Source organism: Heteronotia binoei, unplaced genomic scaffold (genome assembly GCF_032191835.1).
Source record: "Heteronotia binoei isolate CCM8104 ecotype False Entrance Well unplaced genomic scaffold, APGP_CSIRO_Hbin_v1 ptg001203l, whole genome shotgun sequence".
Classification (NCBI taxonomy): Eukaryota; Metazoa; Chordata; class Lepidosauria; order Squamata; family Gekkonidae; genus Heteronotia; species Heteronotia binoei.
The window spans coordinates 131,287-149,433 of NW_026800204.1; the positions used below are offsets into that span (position 1 = coordinate 131,287).

An 18,147-nucleotide genomic window follows, 5' to 3' on the forward strand; every position below is an offset into this window, starting at 1 on the left:
AAGAAGAAGAAGAATTGCAGATTTATACCCCGCCCTTCTCTCTGAATCAGAGACTCAGAGCGGCTTACAACCTCCTATATCTTCTCCCCCCCACAACAGACACCCTGTGAGGTGGGTGGGGCTGGAGAGGGCTCTCACAGCAGCTGCCCTTTCAAGGACAACCTCTGCCAGAGCTCTGGCTGACCCAAGGCCATTGCAGCAGGTGCCTTGCTAACCTAATAAAGAGGGCTTTAAACTAAATTGTATGGGGGAAGCGAGACAATAATTCAAAGCCTCGTATGATGCCAGAAACTGGGGATAAGAACAAAGATGCTAAAAACAACAAAAAAGGGTTCTTTTCTTATGTTCAGAGTAAGAAAAAGAGCAAGGACATGGTAGGCCCATTGCGAGGGCAAGAAAGTGAAATTGTAACAGGTCATGAAGAGAGGGCGGAACTGCTCAATTCCTACTTTTCCTCAGTCTTCTCTTTTGAGGGAAACGGTGCTCAGCGTGGCAAAAACAGAACATATAAGGAGGGTATGAAGTTCACGATCAGCATAGGGGTAGTACATAAACACCTAGTTTCTTTAAATGAAACAAAGTCCTCAGGGCCAGATGAATTGCATCCAAGGGTTCTAAAAGAGCTTGCGGATGTAATTTCTGAGCCTCTGGCTATTATTTTTAAGAATTCTTGGCAAACATTACAAGATAATGCATGGGTTGGAGAAAGTAGAGAAAGAAATACTTTTCTCCCTTTCTCACAATACAAGAACTTGTGGGCATTCGATGAAATTGCTGAGCAGAAAGGTTAAAACGGATAAAAGGAAGCCCTTCTTCACCCAAAGGGTGATTAACATGTGGAATTCACTGCCACAGGAGGTGGTGGCGGCCACAAGTATAGCCACCTTCAAGAGGGGTTTAGATAAAAATATGGAGCAGAGGTCCATCAGTGGCTATTAGCCACAGTGTGTGTGTGTGTGTGTGTGTGCGTGTGTGCGTGTGTATATATATATATTTTTTGGCCGCTGTGTGACAAAGAATGTTGGACTGGATGGGCCATTGGCCTGATCTAACATGGCTTCTCTTATGTTCTCTTATCAGGAGAGGTGCCGGTAGATTGGAGGCAGGCGAATGTTGTCCTCATCTTCAAGAAGGGGAAAAAAGATGATCCGGGTAACTACCGACCCATCAGCTTGATGTCTATACCTGGAAAAGTTTTAGAACAAATCATCAAACAGTCGGTCCTTTTAAGGGTGCTGGCGAACCCGGATGATATTGCACATCAAATTTTCTATGAATCATTCGTTAGCAATTGGTTGATGAAATTAAATTCTAAATTAGAGGAAAGTGATCTGAATATTGATTCTCTAGCCCTCATGTTTAAGAACGGGGCAAAAGCAATTATCAGAGACCGATTACTGAAATTGGAGTTGAAACAATCTCTGGCCAAAGTTGGGGGGACGTATCCCAACCCTCTTTACAAGTGATCTTAAAAGTGCCAGGTATCTAGGAATGATACAGCCAATTAAGATCAGGCGGATGCTGTCCTTGGCACGCTTGAACATTCTGGACACAGCAGTTCTGATGGGCCGTTTTCATAAGATTCCGCTAGAAGACAGGATCTGTCCGTGCGGCCTGGAGGAGGTTGATACTGTTCCCCATCTTATTCTGAACTGTCTTTTCCATACAGAGGTAAGGTACAAACTTCTGCGGAACCACTTAATGTTAGCTGAATCTTTAAATCTGGCCCAAGTCTTGCACTTCCTCCTAGGGGACGGGTGTGATCAACTTTCCCTGGATCTTGCTAAGTTCCTATATGTTTCCGACCTTGACAGGAAGAAATTTAACACTGCTTGTATTTGAAAGAAAGTTGCCCTTAGTTAAGTATTGCCTATATCAGATAATTTTATTACTACTTTGATGGTTGTACATAGTTATTATATTGTTTTGTGATATTTTAGCTTGGTGTTGTGTTGTTGTTGTATTGTTATCGATGTGTTGTGTTGTTGTTGTTGATTGGCCTAGAGCCGTATTAAATTGACTGACTGACTGACAAACAGTCGGTCCTGGAACATTTAGAAAGAATGGATGTGATTACTAAGAGCCAGCATGGGTTTCTCAAGAACAAGTCATGTCAGACTAACCTGATCTCTTTTTTTGAGAAAGTGACTACCTTGCTGGATCAGGGGAATGCTGTAGACATTGTTTATCTTGATTTCAGTAAGGCTTTTGATAAAGTTCCACATACTATCCTTGTTGACAAACTGGTAAAATGTGGTTTGGGTCCTCTTACCGTTAGGTGGATCTGTAACCGGTTGACAGATCACACCCCAAGAGTGCTTGTGAATGGTTCCTCATCCTCTTGGAGAGAAGTGACAAGTGGAGTGCCTCAAGGATCTCTCCTGGGACCTGTTTTGTTCAACATCTTTATCAATGATTTGGATGAAGGAATAGAGGGAATTAAATTTGCCGATGATACTAAATTGGGAGGCGTTGCAAACACAGAAGAAGACAGAAACAGGATTCAGGATGACCTTGATAGGTTGGAAAGCTGGGCTAAAATCAATAAAATGAATTTTAACAGGGATAAATGTAAAGTTCTGCATTTAGGTAGGAAAAATCCAATGCATTGTTATATGATGGGGGAGACTTGTCTTAGGAGTAGTATGTGCAAAAAGAATCTAGGGGCCTTAGTGAAGCATACGCTGAACATGAGTCAACAGTGTGATGCGGTGGCTAAAAAGGCAAATGCAATTTTGGGCTGTATCAACAGAAGTATAGTGTCCAGATCATGTGATGTGTTGGTATCGCTTTACTCTGCTCTGGTAAGACCTCACCTGGAGTATTGTGTTCAGTTTTGGGCACCACATTTTAAGAAGGATCTAGACAAGCTGGAACGGGTCCAGAGGAGGGCGACGAAGATGGTGAGGGGTCTGGAGACCAAGTCCTATGAGGAAAGGTTGAAAGAGCTGGGGATGTTTAGCCTGGAGAGGAGGCGGCTGAGAGGTGATAGGATCACCATCTTCAAGTCCTTGAAGGGCTTTCCTATAGAGGATGGGGTGGAATTGTTTTATGTGGCCCTGGAAGGTAGGACCAGAACCAATGGGTTGAAATTAAATCAAAAGAGTTTCTGGCTCAACATTAGGAAGAACTTCCTGACCGTTAGAGTGATTCCTCAGTGGAACAGGCTTCCTTGGGAGGTGGTGGGCTCTCCTTCCTTGGAGGTTTTAAACAGGCTGGATGGCCATCTGACAGCAATGAAGATACTGTGAATTTAGGGTAAGTGTTTGTGAGCTTCCTGCATTGTGCAGGGGGTTGGACTAGATGATCCTAGAGGACCCTTCCAACTCTATAATTCTAAGTACAGGAGTGGGGAATCAAACTTGGTTCTCCCAGTCCACGCACTTAACCACTACACCAAACTGGCGCTCAGTTTGCATGATTTTGGCTCTGGGTAGCCAGAAAGCAAGGCACGGATGCAAGGAATTGTGGGTACTTCTTCACGGACAGAGTGATTAATCCATGGAATTCACTACCACAGGAGGTGATGGCGGCTACAAGCATAGCCAGCTTCAAGAGGGGGTTGGAGAAACATCTGGAGCAGAAGTCCATCAGTGGCTATTAGCTGCAGGGTATTAATGGAACTCTCTGTCTGGGGCAGTGATGCTGTCTTCTTGGTGCCTGAGGGGCTTTTAGTGTCCTGGTCCCCTGATGGACCTCCTGATGGCACCTGGGTTTTTTGACCACTGTGTGACACAGAGTGTTGGAGTGGATGGGCCATTGGCCTGATCCAACAGGGCTTCTCTTATGTTGTTATGTGACACAGAGTGTTGGACTGGAGGGGCCATTGGCCTGATCCAACAGGGCTTCTCTTATGTTCTTATGTGACACAGAGTGTTGGACTGGATGGGTCACTGGCCTGATCCAACAGGGCTTCTCTTATGTTCTTATGTGACACAGAGTGTTGGACTGGAGGGGCCATTGGCCTGATCCAACAGGGCTTCTCTTGTGTTCTTATGTGACACAGAGTGTTGGAGTGGATGGGCCATTGGCCTGATCCAACAGGGCTTCTCTTATGTTGTTATGTGACACAGAGTGTTGGACTAGATGGGCCATTGGCCTGATCCAACAGGGCTTCTCTTGTGTTCTTATGTGACACAGAGTGTTGGAGTGGATGGGCCATTGGCCTGATCCAACAGGGCTTCTCTTATGTTGTTATGTGACACAGAGTGTTGGACTGGATGGGCCATTGGCCTGATCCAACATGGCTTCTCTTGTGTTCTTATGTGACACAGAATGTTGGACTGGATGGGTCACTGGCCTGATCCAACAGGGCTTCTCTTATGTTCTTATGTGACACAGAGTGTTGGACTGGAGGGGCCATTGGCCTGATCCAACAGGGCTTCTCTTGTGTTCTTATGTGACACAGAGTGTTGGAGTGGATGGGCCATTGGCCTGATCCAACAGGGCTTCTCTTATGTTGTTATGTGACACAGAGTGTTGGACTAGATGGGCCATTGGCCTGATCCAACAGGGCTTCTCTTATGTTCTTATGTGACACAGAATGTTGGACTGGATGGGTCACTGGCCTGATCCAACAGGGCTTCTCTTATGTTCTTATGTGACACAGAGTGTTGGACTGGAGGGGCCATTGGCCTGATCCAACAGGGCTTCTCTTGTGTTCTTATGTGACACAGAGTGTTGGAGTGGATGGGCCATTGGCCTGATCCAACAGGGCTTCTCTTATGTTGTTATGTGACACAGAGTGTTGGACTGGAGGGGCCATTGGCCTGATCCAACAGGGCTTCTCTTATGTTGTTATGTGACACAGAGTGTTGGACTGGATGGGCCATTGGCCTGATCCAACAGGGCTTCTCTTATGTGACTCAGAGTGTTGGACTGGATGGGCCATTGGCCTGATCCAACAGGGCTTCTCTTCTGTTCTTATGTGACACAGAATGTTGGACTGGATGGGCCATTGGCCTGATCCAAAAGGGCTTCTCTTATGTGACACAGAGTGTTGGACTGGATGGGCCATTGGCCTGATCCAACATGGCTTCTCTTATGTTCTCATGTGACACAGAATGTTAGACTGGATGGGTCACTGGCCTGATCCAACATGGCTTCTCTTATGTTCTTATGGGTACAGAAGTGGAAGGGGCAAGAAGCAATGGCTGTGGGCCGAAGGGAGACAGTGTGGCTTCGTGGCTTGGGGTGCTAAATTGGATCTGGGGACCAGGGTTCAAATCCGCACCCTGCAGAGTGGGGAATCAAACCCGGTTCTGCCAGATAAGAGAGCTATGGCTGACCCAAGGCTCTGCCAAGGCTCTGCCAGCAGCTGCAAATGGAGGAGTGGGGAATCAAACTCGGTTCTACCAGATAATAGAGCTATGGGTGACCCAAGGCCATTCCAGCAGGTGCAAGTGGAGGAGTGGGGAATCAAACTGGGTTCTCCCAGATAAGAGAGCTATGGGTGACCCAAGGCCATACCAGCAGCTGCAAGTGGAGAAGTGGGGAATCAAACTCGGTTCTCCCATATAAGAGAGCTATGGGTGACCCAAGGCCATTCCAGCAGCTGCAAGTGGAGGAGTGGGGAATCAAACCCGGTTCTCCCAGATAAGAGAGCTCTGGCTGACCCGAGGGCATTCCAGCAGCTGCAAGTGGAGGAGTGGGGGAATCAAACCCGGTTCTCCCAGAGAAGAGAGCTCTGGATGACCCAAGGCTCTTCCAGCAGCTGCAAATGGAGGAGTGGGGAATCAAACCCGCTTCTCCCAGATAAGAGAGCTCTGGCTGACCCAAGGCCATTCCAGCAACTGCAAGTGGAGGAGTGGGGAATCAAACCCGCTTCTCCCAGATAAGAGAGCTCTGGCTGACCCAAAGCCATTCCAGCAGCTGCAAGTGGAGGAGTGGTGAATCAAACCCGGTTCTCCCAGATAAGAGAGCTCTGGCTGACCCAAGGCTCTTCCAGCAGCTGCAAATGGAGGAGTGGGGAATCAAACTCGGTTCTCCCAGATAAGAGAGCTCTGGCTGACCCAAGGCCATTCCAGCAGCTGCAAGTGGAGGAGGGGGGAATCAAACCCGGTTCTCCCAGATAAGAGAGCTCTGGCTGACCCAAGGCCATTCCAGCAGCTGCAAGTAGAGGAGTGGGGAATCAAACCCGGTTCTCCCAGATAAGAGTCCGCACACTTAACCACTACACCAAACTGGTGCAGTTGATTCCCCGGATGGTATGTACTTTGCAGAACAGCCCACTCCACAAATGAAGTTTCCCTTCTCGGCTTCCGGGCATCTCAATTGTTCCGGCATGAGTGACAGCTCCTTCCTGGAATCCCATGCAAACCCAATTGCTCTGACTCAGAAATGTGAGTCATCCCAAGAATGCAGCCTGCTGGAGCAGCAAGCTGTCCGTGCGGCCCACTAATCCCGAGCTGGAGATGAGCAGCTGGCTCCGTTCCTGGGTGCTCCACGCAACAGGACTGGATTACTTGGGGAAAGCTCCCTGTGACGAAGCTCCAAGTACTGGGGAGAAGACGGAAAATGAGCAAAGAACACGGTGACCTCGGGTAATTGGTGCTAATTTCATTATGTTTGAGGAAGGAGATGTGTTGGGCGGTGTGTGTGTGTGAGGATGTTCCATCACAAGGAGGAAAAAATGCATTCATGGGGTGCATTCACACCTATGTTCCCTCTAAGCTGCAGACTTGCGAGCAAAAATTCTACTTTCTGAGCTAGTGGTATTAAAGTTGTAAACTTGAACTGCAAGAAGATCCAATCAGTCAGTCCTAAGGGAAATCAACCCGGACTGTTCCCTGGAAGGACAGATGCTGAAGCTGAAGCTCAAATACTTTGGCCAGCAAAGGAGAAGGGAGCACTCACTGGAGAAGAGTCAAAGCGATGATATTTCCAGTAGTAATGTATGGTTGTGAGAGCTGGACCATAAGGAAGGCCGAGAGCAGAAGAACAGATGCTTTTGAGCTGTGGTGCTGGAGAAGACTCTTGAGAGTCCCTTGGACTGCAAGAAGATCCAGTCTGTCAGTCCTAAGGGAAATCAATCCAGATTGTTCCCTGGAAGGTCAGATGCAGAAGCTGAAGCTCAAATACTTTGACCACCAAATGAGAAGGGAGCACTCCCTGGAGAAGACTCTTGAGAGTCCCTTGGACTGCAAGAAGGTCCAATCAGTCAGTCCTAAGGGAAATCAACCCAGACTGTTCCCTGTTCTTCACCCAAAGGGTGATTAACATGTGGAATTCACTGTCACAGGAGGTGGTGGCGGCCACGAGCATAGCCACCTTCAAGAGGTGTTTAGATAAAAATATGGAGCAGAGGTCCATCAGTGGCTATTAGCCACAGTGTGTGTGTATATATATATATAGAAGATGAAGAAGATATTGGATTTATATCCCGTCCTCCACTCTGAAGAGTCTCAGAGCAGCTCACAATCTCCTTTACCTTCCCCCCCACAACAGACACCCTGTGAAGTGGGTGGGGCTGGAGAGGGCTCTTACAGCAGCTGCCATTTCAAGGAGAACCTCTGCCAGAGATATGGCTGACCCAAGGCCATTCCAGCAGGTGCAAGTGGAGGAGTGGGGAATCAAACCCGGTTCTCCCAGATAAGAGTCCGCACACTTAACCACTACACCAAACTGGCTCTCCTGTCTTCCACCATCCTCAGAAGTCTGCTCAAATTCATGTTAGTTACATCAGAACATAAGAGAAGCCATGTTGGATCAGGCCAATGGCCCATCCAGTCCAACACTCTGTGTCACACAGTGGCCAAAAAGAAATTATAACTTTTTTTTGGCCACTGTGTGACACAGAGTGTTGGACTGGATGGGCCATTGGCCTGATCCAACATGGCTTCTCTTATGTTCTTATATGTTCTTATGATAGATGCTGAAGCTGAAGCTGAAGCTCAAATACTTTGGCCACTAAAGGAGAAGGGAGCACCCACTGGAGAAGACTCTTGAGAGTCCCTTGGACTGCAAGAAGCTCCAATCAGTCAGTCCTAAGGGAAATCAACCCAGACTGTTCCCTGGAAGGTCAGATGCTGAAGCTGAAGCTCAAAGACTTTGGCCACCAAATGAGAAGGATTTAAATGAGAAGGTTTTAAACAGAGGCTAGATGGCCATCTGACAGCAATTAAGGTTGCTGTGAATTTAGGGGGAGGTATTTGTGAGTCAAACCGATGATATTTCCAGTAGTAATGTATGGCTGTGAGAGCTGGACCATAAGGAAGGCCGAGCGCAGAAGAATAGATGCTTTCGAGCTGTGGTGCTGGAGAAGACTCTTGAGAGTCCCTTGACTGCAAGAAGATCCAATCAGTCAGTCCTCAGGGAAATCAACCCAGACTGCTCCCTGGAAGGTCAGATGCTGAAGCTGAAGCTCAAATACTTTGGCCACCCAATGAGAAGGGAGCACTCCCTGGAGAAGACCCTGATGCTGGGAAAGACAGAAGGCGAAAGAAGAAGGGGACGGCAAAAGATGAGATGGCTGGACAGCGTTACTGATGTAACTAACATGAATTTGAGCAGACTTCTGAGGATGGTGGAAGACAGGAGGGCCTGGTGTGACTTTGTCCACGGGGTCGCAGACAGTCGGATGTGACTGTGTGACTGAACAACAACAAACTGGCATTGAAGTTGTAAGGTACTGCCTAAATTAGTGTGCTCCGGGGCCATTTTTCCTCAGCTAAGACAAAACTGTGTGACCTGGAGGCTAAAAACCTGTGAGCTAACTCACGCTAACTCAGCTTAGAGGGAACGCTGGTTCACACTACACTTCAATAATGCGTTTTGCCACTGGATTTTTGCTATCCTTACACTGTAAAAATCCAGTTGCAAAACAAATCGTTTCGCGTAGTGTGAATGCACCCATCCCAATGTCTGTGAGATCTAGTGGGGCAAAGTTCTGCCAAAGTCACAGCCGAATGCTGGCAACCCCATCAGATTTTTCAAGGCAAGAAATGTGCAGAGGTGGGTTGTCATTGCCTGCCTCTGCGTAGTGACCCTGGACTTCTTTTGCTGGTCTCCCATCCAAACACAAACCAGGATCATAGAGTCGGAAGGGACTTCCAGGGCCATCTAGTCCAACCCCCTGCACAATGCAGGGAACTCACAAATTGTTGCTGTTGTTCAGTCGCACAGTCGAGTCCGACTCTTTATGACCCCATGGGCCAAATCACCCCAGGCCCTCCTGTCTTCCACCATCCTCCGAAATCTGCTCAGATTCGTGATTGTTACATCAGTCACGCTGTCCAGCCATCACATCTTTTGCCGTCTCCTTCTTCTTTTGCCTTCTGTCTTTCCGAGCATCAGGATCTTCTCCAGTGAGGGCTCCCTTCTCATTTGGTGGCCAAAGTATTTGAGCTTCAGCTTCAGCATCTGACCTTCCAAGGAACAGTCTGGGTTGATCTCCCTTAGGACTGACTAGTTGGATCTTCTTGCAGTCCAAGGGGCTCTCAAGAGTCTTCTCCAGGGAGTGCTCCCTTCTCATTGGGTGGCCAAAGTATTTGAGCTTCAGCTTCAGCATCTGATCTTCCAGGGAACAGTCTGGGTTGATCTCCCTTAGGACTGACTGGCTGGATCTTCTTGCAGTCCAAGGGACTCTCAAGAGTCTTCTCCAGCACCACAGCTCATAAGCATCTATTCTTCTGCACTCATTATTCTTCTGCACTCATTCTTCCTTATGGTCCAGCTCTCACAGTCATACATTACTACTGGGAATACCATCGCTTTGACTCACAAATACCTCCCCCTAAATTCACAGCACCCTCATTGCTGTCAGATGGCCATCTAGCCTCTGTTTAAAACCTCCAAGGAAGGAGAGCCCACCAACTCCCGAGGAAGCCTGTTCCACTGAGGAACCGCTCTGAGCCAGACACTCTTTTGATTTCAACCCATTGGTTCTGGTCCCACCTTCCGGGGCCACAGAAAACAATTCTGCACCATCCTCTAGATGACAGCCCTTCAAGTACTTGAAGATGCTGATCATAGCACAGCTGCCTCCAGGCTAGACATCCTCAGCTCCTTCAACCTTTGTTCGTAGAACTTGGTCTCCAGACCCCTCACCATCTTTGTTACCCTCCTCTGGACCCGTTCCAGCTTGTCTATAGCCTTCTTAAAATGTGGCACCCAAAACTGAACACAATACTCCAGGTGAGGTCTTACCAGAGCAGAGTAAAGTGATACCATCACATCATGTGATCTGGACGCTATATTTCTGTTGATACAGCCCAGAATTGCATTGGCCTTTTTAGCCACCGCATCACACTGCTGACTCATGTTAAGCGTATGGTCCACTAAGACCCCTAGATCCTTTTCGCACAGACTACTCCTAAGACAAGTCTCCCCCATCCTATAACCATGCATTGGATTTTTCCTACCTAAATGCACAACTTTACATTTTTCCGTGTTAAAATTCATTTTACTGGTTTTAGCCCAGTTTCCCAGCCTTTCAAGATCATGCTGTGTCTTGTTTTTGTCTTCTACTGTATTTGCAACCCCTCCCGATTTAGTATCAGCTGCAAATTTCATAAGCATTCCCTCTATGGAGCAGAGGTCCATCAGTGGCTATTAGCCACAGTGTGTGTGTGTGTGTGTGTATATATATATATATATATATATATATATATATATATATATATATATATATATATATTTGGCCGCTGTGTGACACAGAATGTTGGACTGGATGGGCCATTGGCCTGATCTAACATGGCTTCTCTTATGTTCTTATGTTCTATTCCACGACACTCAACACCGCTTAGTTTCCCGGATCTCGCCTGGGCCATCCAAGTCAGGGCGAAAGACGAACTGAGATGGTTTGTCATTGCCTGCCTCTGCATAGCGAACCTGGACTTCCTTGGTGGTCTCCCATCCAAACACAAAACCATTTCCCAGATCTAGCCTGGGGAAGGATGGTGGCTCAGTGGTAGAGCATCTGCTTGGGAAGCAGAAGGTCCCAGGTTCAATCCCTGGCATCTCCAAAAAAGGGTCCAGGCAAGTAGGCGTGAATAACCTCAGCTTGATTCCCTGGAAAGCCGTGAATGGGGCTGTGGCTCAGTGGTAGAGCATCTGCTTGGGAAGCAGAAGGTCCCAGGTTCAATCCCCGGCTTCTCCAAAAAAGGGTCCAGGCAAGTAGGCGTGAAGAACCTCAGCTTGAGACCCTGGAGAGCCGTGAATGGGGCTGTGGCTCAGTGGTAGAGCATCTGCTTGGGAAGCAGAAGGTCCCAGGTTCAATCCCCGGCTTCTCCAAAAAAGGGTCCAGGCAAGTAGGCGTGAAGAACCTCAGCTTGAGACCCTGGAGAGCCGTGAATGGGGCTGTGGCTCAGTGGTAGAGCATCTGCTTGGGAAGCAGAAGGTCCCAGGTTCAATCCCCGGCTTCTCCAAAAAAGGGTCCAGGCAAGTAGGCGTGAAGAACCTCAGCTTGAGACCCTGGAGAGCCGTGAATGGGGCTGTGGCTCAGTGGTAGAGCATCTGCTTGGGAAGCAGAAGGTCCCAGGTTCAATCCCCGGCTTCTCCAAAAAAGGGTCCAGGCAAGTAGGCGTGAAGAACCTCAGCTTGAGACCCTGGAGAGCCGTGAATGGGGCTGTGGCTCAGTGGTAGAGCATCTGCTTGGGAAGCAGAAGGTCCCAGGTTCAATCCCCGGCTTCTCCAAAAAAGGGTCCAGGCAAGTAGGCGTGAAGAACCTCAGCTTGAGACCCTGGAGAGCCGTGAATGGGGCTGTGGCTCAGTGGTAGAGCATCTGCTTGGGAAGCAGAAGGTCCCAGGTTCAATCCCCGGCTTCTCCAAAAAAGGGTCCAGGCAAGTAGGCGTGAAGAACCTCAGCTTGAGACCCTGGAGAGCCGTGAATGGGGCTGTGGCTCAGTGGTAGAGCATCTGCTTGGGAAGCAGAAGGTCCCAGGTTCAATCCCCGGCTTCTCCAAAAAAGGGTCCAGGCAAGTAGGCGTGAAGAACCTCAGCTTGAGACCCTGGAGAGCCGTGAATGGGGCTGTGGCTCAGTGGTAGAGCATCTGCTTGGGAAGCAGAAGGTCCCAGGTTCAATCCCCGGCTTCTCCAAAAAAGGGTCCAGGCAAGTAGGCGTGAAGAACCTCAGCTTGAGACCCTGGAGAGCCATGAATGGGGCTGTGGCTCAGTGGTAGAGCATCTGCTTGGGAAGCAGAAGGTCCCAGGTTCAATCCCCGGCTTCTCCAAAAAAGGGTCCAGGCAAATAGGTGTGAAAAAACCTCAGCTTGAGACCCTGGAGAGCCGCTGCCAGTCTGAGAAGATAATACTGACTTTGATGGACCAAAGGTCTGATTCAGTAGAAGGCAGCTTCATAGGTTCTATCCAGGTCAGGGCTAAATACGTATAGGGGTGGTTGGCCACTTGTTGCCTCTGCGTAGACTTCCTTGGTAGTCTCTCATCCAAGTAGTAACCAGGGACAACCTTGCTTAGGTTCTGAAATCTAATCTTAAGCAAATAAGACAGTTGGCTCCATAGCTGGAACGCAGCAACTTGGCTACAGTAATTCATGCTACGGTCAGCTCAAGAATAGACTACTGTAAAGAGAATAGAGAATGTTTTGGCAGTTGTTTTGGCAGATGATTCAGCAAGAGCTTTCTAAGATCTTGGGATATGAGTTTAATAAAGTTGCAGAGACTTTTCTGTCGGGATTACAAATGGAAACATTTCCAAAAGAAGATAGAACTTTAATCTGGTACTTGCTCTCAGCTGGTAGGACATTGTATGCGCAGCTGCGGGAGCAAGAAAAAATACCAGAGAAATGGGATTGGATTATAAAAGCTATGACATGGAGTGAGACGGACAAATTAACAAGACTATTAAGAGAGTACGATTTGGAAGTTTTTAAGACGGCGTGGAAAAAGTTTAGAAGATATGCAGAAAAAGAGTGGAAAATAAAAGGACACTGGACAATTTTTGATAATAATTAAGTGTTAAAAAGAAGAAGAATATAAATTTTTGTTTTAATAGTTAAGGGTACCTTTAAATATTTGCTTTTTAAGTAAATAACACTGGTGGGGGTCAAGTATCGGGGGGAGGGGTGGGTAGAAAGTAATATATGGGGTAGATAAAAGAAGTTTTTAAAGATGTAAGATATAGATTTATTACCATATGTTACCAATAAAATTGTTTTAAGAGAATAGACTACTGTAACGCCCTCTACATGGGGCTGCCCTTGACTCGGACCCAGAAGCTGTAACTGGTGTAGAATGCTGTGGACAGGTTGGCCTTTACATCCAACCTGCACGGGAGACGCTGCACTGGTTGCCTGTGGTGTTCCGAGCCCGGTTCAAAGTGCTGGTCGTGACCTTTAAAGCCCTATATAGCTTTGGACCTGCCTACCTCAAGGACCGCCTTTCCCCACTCCTTCACTTGCAGCTGCTGGAATGGCCTTGGGTCAGCCAGAGCTCTCTTCTCTGGGAGAACTGGGTTTGATTCCCCACTCCTCCACTTGCAGCTGCTGGAATGGCCTTGGGTCAGCCACAGCTCTCTTTTCTGCGAGAACTGGGTTTGATTCCCCTCTTCTCCTCTTGCACCTGCTGGAATGGCCTTGGGTCAGCCACAGCTCTGGCAGAGGTTGTCCTTGAAAGAGCCCTCTCCAGCCCCACCCACCTCACAGGGTGTCTGTTGTGGGGGTGGGGAGGTAAAGGAGATTGTGAGCCGCTCTGAGACTCTTCGGAGTGGAGGGCGGGATATAAATCCAATGTATTCATCTACCTCACAGGGTGTCTGTTGTGGGGGAGGAAGGTAAAGGAGATTGTGAACCACTCTGAGACTCTTTGGAGTAGAGGGCGGGATATAAATCCAATGTCTTCATCTACCTCACAGGGTGTCTGTTGTGGAGGGGGGGGGAGGTAAAGGAGATCGTGAGCCGCTCTGAGACTCTTCGGAGTGGAGGGCGGGATATAAATCCAACGTCTTCATCTACCTCACAGGGTGTCTGTTGTGGGGGAGGAAGGTAAAGGAGACTGTGAGCCGCTCTGAGACTCTTCGGAGTGGAGGGCGGCATATAAATGCAATATCATCAATATCATCTTCACGAACTGCCACAAACCACATCCATATCCGTGGAAATTCGTGGCGGTTTTTCAGTTTGCAAACATCCCTTCGCGAACCGCCCAAAATTCATGACGAGCTTTCATTCGCGGACCGCTTTGTGCCCATCCCGGTAGCAACAGTGTCAAATGCGACACAAACCCATCCTCTCCCCCATCTCAGCTCACCTTGACCAGAAGCTCATAGCGCGGGATCCGTTGCACTGGTTTGATCATGAGGTCCGAGAGCGCCTGTTTCTCCTTGTTCTCCCTCATGTTTTGCTGGAGAAGAAACAAAAACATAATACCTTTTTAATAATAATAATACCTTTTATTTATATCCCGCCCTCCCCGCCAAAGCAGGCTCAGGGCGGCTAACAACAAAGTTCAATATACATAGAACAAAAACATTTTAACCATAGTGAATTAAAAACTATTAAAAATCTAAAACAATAAAAATAAATTGTGCTATTATCTAGATGGCGAACTTAATTAGTCGTTCTAGTCTGTGAAGGCCATTTGAAACAAAGTAGTCTTGCAGGCCCTGCGGAATTGCTCCAGGTCCCGCAGGGCTCGCATTTCTTCTGGAAGTTGGTTCCGTAACTGTGGGGCCATAACGGAGAAAGCCCAGTTACGGGTACTTTGAAGTTTTACCTCTTTTGGCCCGGGGATAGTCAGCAGGTTCTTCCCTGCTGACCTCAGTGCTCTCTGGGGTTCATGTGGGGAGAGACGGTCCCTAAGGTAGGCAGGTCCTCGGCCATATAGGGCTTTAAAGGTAATGACCAGCACTTTGTAACGAATCCAGTAAGTAACTGGCAGCCAGTGCAGTTCACGCAGCCCCGGCCGTATGTGCTCCCACTTTGGGAGCCCCAGCAGTAATCTAGCGGCCGCGTTCTGCACTAGCTGCAGTTTCCGGGTTCGGCACAGAGGCAGCCCCATGTAGATGGCACTGCAGTAATCCAATCTCGAGGTGACTGTTGCATGGATCACTGTTGCCAGGTCCCGACGCTCTAGGAAGGGAGCCAACTGCCTCGCCCGCCTCAGTTGAAAAAAGGCTGACTTGGCAGTGGCTGCTATCTGGGCCTCCATTGATAATGAAGGCTCCAGTAGAACTCCCAGGCTCTTGACCCGGTGCGCCGCCTTCAGCGGCGCCCCGTCAAAGACCGGGAGAGATATTTCTCCTCCCAGAGCGCCTCGACCCAAGCAAAGGACCTCTGTCTTCGCTGGATTCAGTTTCAGCCCACTCAGTCTTAACCAAGTTGCCACAGCCTGCAGTGCCAGGTCCAAATTCCCTGGGACGCATCCAGGCCGGCCATCCATTAGCAAATAGAGCTGGGTGTCATCTGCATATTGGTGACACCCAAGCCCATACCTCCTGGCAATCTGGGCAAGGGGGCGCATATAGATATTAAATAGCATCGGGATAGAACTGCTCCCTGAGGCACCCCACAATGTAGTGTGCGTCTCTGGGAGAGCTCTCCCCCGATTGCCACCCTTTGTCCCCGATCCTCGAGGAAGGAGGAAAGCCATTGTAAGGCCAACCCCCCAACCCCAACATCGGTGAGGCAGCAGGTCAGTAGCCAATGGTCGACCGTGTCGAACGCAGCCGACAGGTCTAGCAACATCAGCACCGCCACACCGCCTCGATCCAGATGCCGCTGGAGGTCATCCGCTAAGGCGACCAGCACTGTCTCCGTCCCATGAAACGCGGAACCAAAATGTAAAACCGTCCCCACATCTGTGCCTGCATGTCTCGGGATGAGGCTGTATGCATGCAAGAGTGAACAGGAAGCAGTGGTCTTGTGAGACAAATAAAAAAAACCCCCTAAAGCTATTCCCCTGTGCAAGCACCAGTCGTTTCCGACTCTGGGGTGTTGCTTTCATGACGTTTTCACGGCAGACTTTTTACGGGGTGCTTTGCCACTGCCTTCCCCAGTCATCTACGCTTCCCCCCCAGCAAGCTGGGTCCTCATTTTACCTTCACAACATTTTCATGGCAGACTTTTAACGGGGTGGTTTGCCATTGCCTTCCCCAGTCTTCTACGCTTTCCTCCCAGCAAGCTGGGGACTCATTTTATCAACCTCGGAAGGGCGGAAGGCTGAGTCAACCTCGAGCTGGCTACCTGAACCCAGCTTCTGCCGGGATCGAACTCAGGTTGTGAGCAGAGGGCTCCGACTGCAGTACTGCAGCTTTACCACTCTGCGCCACAGGGCTCCTTCAGTATAGATAGGAAAGGAAAGGTCCCCTGTGCAAGCACCAGTCGTTTCCGACTCTGGGGTGACGTTGCTTTCACAATGTTTTCACGGCAGACTTTTGACGAGGTGGTTTGCCATTGCCTTCCCCAGTCATCTACGCTTTCCCTCCAGCAAGCTGGGGACTCATTTTATCAACCTCGGAAGGACGGAAGGCTGAATCAACCTTGAGCCGGCTACCTGAACTAGCTTCCGCTGGGATTGAACTCAGGTCGTGAGCAGAGGGCTCCAACTGCAGTACTGCAGCTTTACCACTCTGCGCCACGGGGCTCCTTCAGTGTAGATAGGAAAGGAAAGGTCCCCTGTGCAAGCACCAGTCGTTTCCGACTCTGGGGTGACGTTGCTTTCACAACGTTTTCACGGCAGACTTTTGACGAGGTGGTTTGCCATTGCCTTCCCCAGTCATCTACGCTTTCCCCCCAGCAAGCTGGGGACTCATTTTATCAACCTCAGAAGGACGGAAGGCTGAATCAACCTCGAGCCGGCTACCTGAACCAGCTTCCGCTGGGATTGAACTCAGGTTGTGAGCAGAGGGCTCCGACTGCAGTACTGCAGCTTTACCACTCTGCGCCACGGGGCTGTTGAGACAAACAAACTCTGCAGCTAATCTGAGGACTATTTTTTAAAAATATTTTTTATTAAAGGTAGTCCCCTGTGCAAGCACCAGTCGTTTTCGACTCTGGGGTGATGTTGCTTTCATGTTTTCATGGCAGACTTTTTATGGGGTGGTTTGCCATTGCCTTCCCCAGTCATCTACACTTTCTCCCCAGCAAGCTGGGTCCTCATTTCACCAACTTCGGAAGGATGGAAGGCTGAGTCAACCTGGAGCCGGCTACCTGAACCGGCTTTCGCTGGGATCGAACTCAGGTCGCGAGCAGAGGGCTCTGACTGCAGTTTTATCACTATGCGCCACGGGGCTCTTTTACTTCACTTTTAAAGTTTTACTTTAGATTTATATGCCGCCCACTCCGCGAGCGGACTCTGGGCGGCTAACAATCATGGCAAAAACAATTCAAATTACAATTATAAAAGAATCAGACATATAAACAATGCAAAAACTACGTATTAGGCGCTATAAAAAGATTTCATAACAAAGGCGGTTTCTCAATATTGCAGTTCTCTGTTCCTTTGTTACTCTATTAGCGGTCCTACAGATGATTTTCTTCAGCGACGTAACAGTGGCAGCCTCCTCCCACGTTAGTTGTTGTAGGCCTGTTGAAAAAGTTTGGTTTTGTGGAATCGGGAGAGGTCTCGCAGGGCTCTCGTGGCCTCTGGGAGAGCATTCCATAACATTGGTGCTGCCACTGAGAAGGCCCTAACCCATGTAGAAGAAGAAGATTTTGGATTTATATCCCCCCTCCTCCACTTGCACCTGCTGGAATGGCCTTGGGTCAGCCAAAGCTCTGGCAGAGGTTGTCCTTTGAAGGGCAGTTGCTGTGAGAGCCCTCTCCAGCCCCACCCACCTCACAGGATGTCTGTTGTGGGGGAGGAAGGGAAAGGAGATTATGAGCCGCTCTGAGACTCTTCGGAGTGGAGGGCGGGATATAAATCCAATATCTTCATCTACCTCACAGGGTGTCTGTTGAGGGGGGGAAGGGAAAGGAGATTGTGAGCCGCTCTGAGACTCTTCAGAGTGGAGGGCGGGATATAAATCCAATATCTTCATCTACCTCACAGGGTGTCTGTTTGGGGGGGGGGAGGAAGGTAAAGGAGATTGTGAGCCGCTCTGAGACTCTTCGGGGTGGAGGGCGGGATATAAATCCAATATCTTCATCTACCTCATAGGGTGTCTGTTGGGGGGGGGGGAAGGGAAAGGAAATTGTGAGCCGCTCTGAGACTCTTTGGAGTGGAGGGCGGGATATAAATCCAATATCTTCAT

At 48.9% G+C, this 18,147-nt stretch overlaps 1 protein-coding gene across 1 annotated transcript in view; it reads right to left on the reverse strand.

The window, feature by feature from the left end:
• The window catches only part of LOC132590948 (rho guanine nucleotide exchange factor 17-like), a 99,302-nt gene that overhangs the window by 59,305 nt on the left and 21,850 nt on the right, over positions 1-18,147 (reverse strand). The window contains 1 exon segment of the mRNA XM_060263860.1: positions 14,205-14,297. Coding sequence (XP_060119843.1) covers positions 14,205-14,297 — 93 coding nt within the window.